Raw genomic sequence first — 7,106 nt, forward strand, 5'->3', positions numbered from 1 at the left:
CTGTCGTGATGTTTTCGTTGCGTTTCCAGAGCAAACCAGTAACATTTCCAAAAATGTCTTCCAGCGCAGGGAGCTCGTCTCATCGCGAAGAACTCGCTTGGAGTTCCCTCGGTCAGGACCATCTTCGTCGAGGCGGCTTTTTCGCTGGGAGTTGCGCATTCATCTGCAAAATCTTGTAAATACTTACAAATATAGCAAGGAGTATCAACACGAATGAAAATGGGCACAATTTCCTTGCATCCTGCAAGGTGTCGTGTCTAATTCATCCCAGTAAGAGAATCAAGGCCAAGGCATGATAATCGTTCTGTTTCGAGTTTGCGAAGTTTATGGTTAGCCGTTGAGTCATCCAAATACGGTGACATTGCAGAAATTATGGTGGTGAAAAGTTCTTCATATCTCGCTCGACTTTGACAGGTAGTGATGCTGGAACCAATCATGATGATGGAAGCCTGCTCTGGTGGCGAATCGAGTGAATCAGCCTTATGGCTCCGCCAGGCATGCAAATCCCTGAATGTTCAGCCTTATCCGATGATTTGCCGCTATCAATAAGCACCGAAGCATCGATAACCTGGAACAAGTCTGTGCTAAACGTGTTACTCGATAGCGACCAGAAACCAAAGGACACTCCCAAGTTTCGATAGGCACACCAAACAAGATGAATCAAAACAAGTCGCCACATGGAGCGCATGTCATGCTCTGGACGTCATGACAAGACAAGCAGAACAATGGCTTTGCCTTGTAATTCCTTCAATAAGCTGACAAGCAAGGATATTGAACTTGCATTCATCAGGGGAAACTATCCTCATCACATGAAGTGACACGTGTTCACTATTGGGGCAATGACAATCTGTCATACAATGGCATTCAATGACTTTGTCCGTGTCACACCTGGGTGACAGGCGCTCACCGTCGGGACAATAGCAATCAGTCAATACAATGTCTGTTTGATGAATGAAATCATTCAATACAATGTCTGTTGGATGAATGCAATCAGTCATACAATGGGATTCATTCACGAAAATACTCTCGTCACGCCTTGGAAACATGCGCCAACCGTCGGACAATCACAATCAGTCAATACAATGTCTGTTTGATGAATGAAATCATTCAATACAATGTCTGTTTGATGAATGGAGTCAGTCATAAAATGGTCGTTTGGTGAATGCAATCATTCAATACATTGTTGCCCATGTGAATCACTGCCTGACCCTCAGGTCTATAAGTAGCTGCCCATTTCTCCCCCAGTAGACCTTTCTTCCTCCACACTGTTTCGTTAATACGAAACCCCCAACCCTGCCAACTGTTTTTCGATCTTGGTCTCTCACTGACTATCTCGTGTATCGTCAAGGTATACATACAGTTGTTGCTTCCCCCCAAGGTTTTGACTGACAGCTTGATCATCAGATACCGGGAAGTCCTGCAAACATGCCTCCTCAGCAGCAAAGCACCAGTTCAGAAATCTTTGACCGAGAATTCCCCCAAGGCGCGATCTATCAATGTGTTGCAGAATGCGACTTCTCCAAACATCCGGAGGCAGGTTTTACGCAACCTAAGCATCCTCTTCGTGTCGGAATCAAGGGCAAAGTCATCAACTACGACCCCGGAAGACAGCGTCTGAAGATCGAATTGCCTGCCGAGAATCCTGGACCCAAAGGTTCCACCACAGTGATGGCTGTTCTGCCTTGGGATCCATATCTGTGTGTTTGGCCAGAAGGTTTTCCTTTCCGCTGCCGATATGCTTTCGGTGGTAATACTTCCACTGGTGAACTGGTGTTGAAGAAAGGTGACGAAGGTCAAGTTATCCGGCTCGATTATCCACGGAACAAGATGGGCCACCTCATTCAGAAAGCGAAGCCAAGCCCAGGCAAGTTTGAGCCATGGATTGAGGTGCAAGTCGACAATGGCGGAAGTGGTCTTGTCCCTGCCTGGGCTCTCGAGTTCGGCCGGGTCAATTGCAGAAAGGTCATCACCGTTGAATACAGCCTACCAAAGCATATCCCTGTCGCATACAAACCCAACTCACAGGTCACTCGGTATCGAAGATTGATTGAGGCATGGGCTGCAGGCCTTCAACAGCTTGATGGCAATGCGCTGACTTTACCGACCGTCCTCTCTGAAGTTCTGAGAGATAGTGGGAAGAAAGTGGCATTTATCAACTATGTGTACGAAGGAACTCGGAAGGCCAACTTGATAGACCTTTTCAACAGCGGAAACTTCAGCCTTGGAGACCTTCTGTCTAAAGCTCAGGATGCGACTACCTGCCGACCTCTGACTGGAATTTACAAGTGTGCATACAAGAATTTCAAGAAGGGATCCCCCTATTATGGGCACAATCCTAAACTCTATGATGGCTCGAGCAACAATATTCCGAAGCGAATGAAAGACCACGACAGAGATAGCCAAACAATATGGTCATACCACTACGACGCCAGGAGAGCCACACCGACGAAAGATACGAAAGCAGTGGTGCTCTGGATTGGCGACGAAGATTACAGACTCAAATGGGTGGAAGAGTTTCACATTTGCCTGTTCAACAACTTCCATCCGGGGCTTCTGAATTTCGAAGAAAAGGCCATTCAACGGGAAGAAGCAATCAAAATGCATGCTACGAAAGAACATGCGACGGTACTTTCTCGAATGATGCTGGAAATCTTCCGCGAAGTCGGCTGGACATCTTACTGCGGCCACAATTCCTTCGGAGCCAGCGCATTGAACCGCTCGATGCCGACACAAGAAATGTCAACAAACGAGAGGGTCTTATGGACAAAATCACAAGCCCCAAAGGGGAAGGTCACTGTCTTTACTCGAGCGCCTATTGAACTCAGACACATCAACGCCAGCAAACCTCAAGTCGGAAAAGACGTGATACACATGTTTAGTCACCAGACCAAGAGCAAAGATCTGAGGATCCAACTGGCTGCAGATGCTGGCCCACCTGTCGGCACGTTGGTGTATCCGGCTTGGGAGATCTACGAAAGTGGATGTCACCCGTGTCCTTGGGCCTGCCTACCCATGTTGGGTCCCATGGCCGACTGGACAGATGCTAACAAGCTTGCCTTCAGAATTGACTGGCAAGCTGCAGATGGCAATTGGAAATCAATGTATGTTCAGCGACGGTCCAATGTGAAGGTGCTCAGGAAGGACAGTGGCACTGTGCGCCTCGATACCCCCACTGGATCAGCAACGTTTCTGAACCCTGACCCGGGCAACGTGCGTGGCATACTGGAGGTTTATGTCAGAGCTCGAGCGATTCAGCGCTGGTTGCAGCAAGAAGCAGTCAACGATGATTGGCCTTGGATGGAGGGCTATGGCAATGCACGAGTCAAGGAAGTCATTCCAGATCGCTTTCAAAACGTGCTCCGCATCGTGCCTCCACACTCTCGAATTGTTGCGCGAGCTTCGGTTGCCAACTTTCAAGATCTGAAGAATCAGATGATCAGTGCCGGTTTACAACATGTGGGCACCTGGAAATGCCAGGCACCAGGCGGGCGAACAGGCCCACAACAACGAACCAGATGTGACTTCTGTTACGCTCAAGGGCCCGGCACCGACAATTTCAAATGCGTGAAGCGGGACCGCGATGGCTGCAATAATTGCTATGCGAGGGGCTTGCCGTGCTCTTGGTCCCCTTCGCCCCTGTTTCGGGCACCAAGCCTGCCACTAAACCTGCTTACACCACTGGAGACATGCGGAGATGCCGTACATGACATTGGCGAGCCAGAAAAGGAAATATTTCTGGCGTGAACGGAAGGCGACTGGAAGCTGCGGCATGTATGGCACAAGACGGGATTGGAAGGCTGCGGAAATTGATCCTAGCTCACTAGCAAACGGAAGACGGGTCGTTTGCCAAATGTTTGCGCGGTGGGCTGCCTAGTTGAAGGGATTAGCTTTCAATGCTAGAGTCAGGTTACCATGTGGTTGACTTTACCATAGCAAGCAGCCCCATCCCATCAGTAGAAACTGGTAGCCCGTTCCAGAGTTGAGATCTAGACCAGAGATCAGAGCTCTCCAATGCCTCAAGTTGGGGAATAAATACCAGCGACTGTAAGACCTGTATCTTCTGAGATCGGCACGATTATCGAGTAAACACAGGATACCGCCAGTCCAATCATCAAAAGATATACACATAGCGAGATCGTCGACAACAGCTTGCGTCGCGGTGACCAATTCAATGGGTCATCTGGGTCATTGGACGGGGCAGGCACCAAGACTACATCAGCAAGGTCTCCTTCTGCATGCTTGACAGCCAAGGTACGCTGCAAGTCCACAAGGTGGAGAGTGCCTGGGATGACAGAGCGTGCAGTCATGTTCGCTGTTGAGAGATAATTCACCCTCAGTCCCAGCTTCGTCTGGGGAGTCGACACTTATACGGAATATCGCACCTGACCCTGTGTGGGTGCATCATAGAGGACATCGAGCAAGGAGCCTTAAAACCCCGCAGTCGTCCCCGGATGGGCGTACTCACTCGTCCTTTTCTCCGCCTGCTCCGGGTTTGTTGAATTCTTGTCCACTTGTGACTTTCTGGACAATCATCAACGGGACAGAGGTACGCTGGGCCTTGCAGGGCAGCATGGCTTACGTATCAAATACCGATAGCGTGCGCGGTGAAAGGCGGAGTAATGCAGCCCCATGCTCGGGCTCAAACTTCATCCAGCATAAAAAGATTTCAAGGCGGACAATTGCGGACATCGACCAAAGACGATGTGATCTGCCGGGATATTAGCTATTGGGGTCCAGTAAACGCCGAGGGGGTACTCTAATTCGACCCCAGCCCACGCTTCTCCCCTCATCTGCAAGGTTTTGGTGCGAAGATTGCATGCCGCTGACAGTGGAAGGTAGCACGTCCGGCAATCGCGGCAATGACGGACTTGGACGATGTGAACAATGCGGAGAGATAGGGTCGAAGAGACATACCTAATGGGTCTCATTGGGCATAATAGCGATATCATCTGTCTGTGATTTGTAAGATCCCGCAAAACAATATCTTGGCTCCCATTCACTAGTAGCTGGCTTTGCACGTGGTACTTGGAGAACTACCCATTTGCGCGTACGTTCGTGAGACCACGGAAGATTACCCAGACGATGGACATCTCATGTTGCTAGTATGAAGAGCATCTCGAGACCGCAATGGCACAGACCTGGATAACGATGACAACACGATTCCTAGCCGGGATCCGTGACTGATCACCAACGACATCCAAGAGCTGCAGTGCGGCGCGGCATTGAAAGGGGGATTGCTCCAGCGGCAAGCTCAATTCTCTTCCTATGCTGAGCTCATCTCAAGCGATATGTCCTGCACAACGAGTTGAGTGGGCATTTTGGCCTTCACCAAACGAGAGATTGACTGGGGACGGATTTCACCTGGAACGCTTGGCGTTGTTCTGCCAGTCGGTGCTGAGTGCATATCTTTTGTTTGCCTAGCATGCACGAGCTGTTCTCATGCGGCTCTTCTCTTTGCCGCAATGGACGTAGTTGACAAGCTTCAGGAGGGGCTGCGTCGCATACTCACTAACACGAGTAGACGCAGCGCTGTCTCGGCAGAGGTGCGAATATCTCAGCATACAAGCCAATGTATAATTGTCCGAAGATTTTCATGGCTTCAGAATTCCTCTACTTCCCTGGCGGGAAAGGTTGGCCAGTCTCATTAGACTTCCGAAGACGTGGAGAGATTGTAAACCACTGTCCAGGTGGAAGAAGCATCAAACTGCCAGAACGAGGCGGATTGGAAAAGTATCTCCGTAAGCATTGCTGTACCACGACATCGGTAAGACCCATGGGCGCGTGTCCAATCGACCTTTCTTTTTCTCGTGAACGGGGCGCATGCCTGCACCCTCTTCCGCAAAGCTTATAGGTCGATAGCCGATCAGTTGACACGTGCTTCGATCACGATATTCACACTTCACAATCGTGGACGAGTTCCCATCGACAAATGTGTTCAGCGGCGATCGGCTGCAGGCGTTGAATCTCGATTGTTGCTGGGTCCATCGGGCCAAAAGGGTGCAGGATACGAGACATGGTCAGCATGCAGAGAGGTGTGACGACGATATGGTTGCAGGATTGCCAGAGGTCAACGTGAACCACGAGACGATGCGGGACAGGATGGTGAAAGGACGGTAGACAAGTAAGAGACTTGAAATATCGTGCGAAAGTGAGAGAAGACACGAAGGACCAAACAAATTGTCAGAGGAACCACGTCATTATTTACAGTCAACCCCTGTGAACCCTAGTCGCGTCTGCAATTGCAACTGCGCCCTTTAGGCCGCAGTTTATCCGGCAAGTGTACATTCCACCAGTTTCTTCATCACTTGGGGACCTTATCTGCGACTGTTAGTAACAACATACTCTCCCTGGGTCCAAATAGACCTTTTGAACGCACCTGTGTACGATCTTCTCGGTAGCCGACTAATCAATGGACCGTACAGTACCCTGAAAAGCCTACGCCACCTCGGAAGGGAACGAAAGATTACAAGTCGACAGTGGAAGTCAGATATGGGCACAGATTGCGCCGGCTTTTACCGCCCCTGCTTGACCATACCAGCCAGACCTTCCAAGTTGATAACGGGTTAAACCAAGACAGAAGACATGCAGCCAAAAAGGAGGGTCTGCCATATATGAGGAAACATGCTTCGCTGGATCTGTGCACCAACATTCCTTATACCTGTCACGACACCGTTGGAAGGGACATCTTGTGCGATCAACACGGATGAGAGAGTTGTCTCCATATCGCCAGATGGAATGAAATGCCCCAGCATTGGCCTTGCACCTCTTCCCCCTGGTCCCTCAAATTCTCGCATCGTCCTGCTCGTGATGACGATATATGCAACGGAGACATCTTCAAGTTGGCATTGGGATGAGACAGGCAGCCTTGCAGCTTGCCGACCCGACCCGACGACTCAGCTTGCTCTTGAATACATTTTATTCGTCCTTGATGTCATTAAGGTAAAGCCATATCGAAGAGCCGTCCCGATCGATGCATCTTGGGTCTTCAGCAGCCTTCTTCCACACCTCAATCGCGGCCTCTGCCATTGTAGGCGCAATGCCAACGCGCTTCGCTGCCTCGACCCCTAGGCCGATGTCCTTCACCATCATTTGCGTCTTGAATCCCA

The 7,106-nt window shown here is 50.0% G+C and overlaps 3 protein-coding genes across 3 annotated transcripts; 2 read left to right on the forward strand and 1 right to left on the reverse strand.

Moving 5' to 3' along the window:
* Nucleotides 1-1,272: 1,272 nt before the first annotated feature.
* On the forward strand, nucleotides 1,273-4,169 carry EDD37DRAFT_306177 (uncharacterized protein). The gene is made up of 2 exons (XM_062811265.1): nucleotides 1,273-1,348; nucleotides 1,405-4,169. Exon 2 carries the CDS (start codon nucleotides 1,426-1,428, stop codon nucleotides 3,742-3,744), a length of 2,319 nt encoding a protein of 772 aa, XP_062665079.1. The 5' UTR covers nucleotides 1,273-1,348; nucleotides 1,405-1,425; the 3' UTR covers nucleotides 3,745-4,169.
* Nucleotides 3,667-4,476, reverse strand: EDD37DRAFT_306133 (uncharacterized protein). Its single transcript, XM_062811264.1, has 3 exons — nucleotides 4,037-4,476; nucleotides 3,929-3,986; nucleotides 3,667-3,870 (listed from the first exon to the last, which is right to left on the reverse strand). Exons 1-3 carry the CDS (start codon nucleotides 4,305-4,307, stop codon nucleotides 3,813-3,815), a joined length of 387 nt encoding a protein of 128 aa, XP_062665080.1. The 5' UTR covers nucleotides 4,308-4,476; the 3' UTR covers nucleotides 3,667-3,812.
* Nucleotides 4,477-6,292: 1,816 nt separating this feature from the next.
* On the forward strand, nucleotides 6,293-7,106 carry EDD37DRAFT_306205 (uncharacterized protein). Its single transcript, XM_062811266.1, has one exon. The coding sequence runs from the start codon at nucleotides 6,622-6,624 to the stop codon at nucleotides 7,066-7,068; it is 447 nt and encodes a 148-aa protein (XP_062665081.1). The 5' UTR covers nucleotides 6,293-6,621; the 3' UTR covers nucleotides 7,069-7,106.

The sequence above is a fragment of the Exophiala viscosa genome, assembly GCF_022695815.1.
Source record: "Exophiala viscosa unplaced genomic scaffold EDD37scaffold_22, whole genome shotgun sequence".
Taxonomy (NCBI): Eukaryota; Fungi; Ascomycota; class Eurotiomycetes; order Chaetothyriales; family Herpotrichiellaceae; genus Exophiala; species Exophiala viscosa.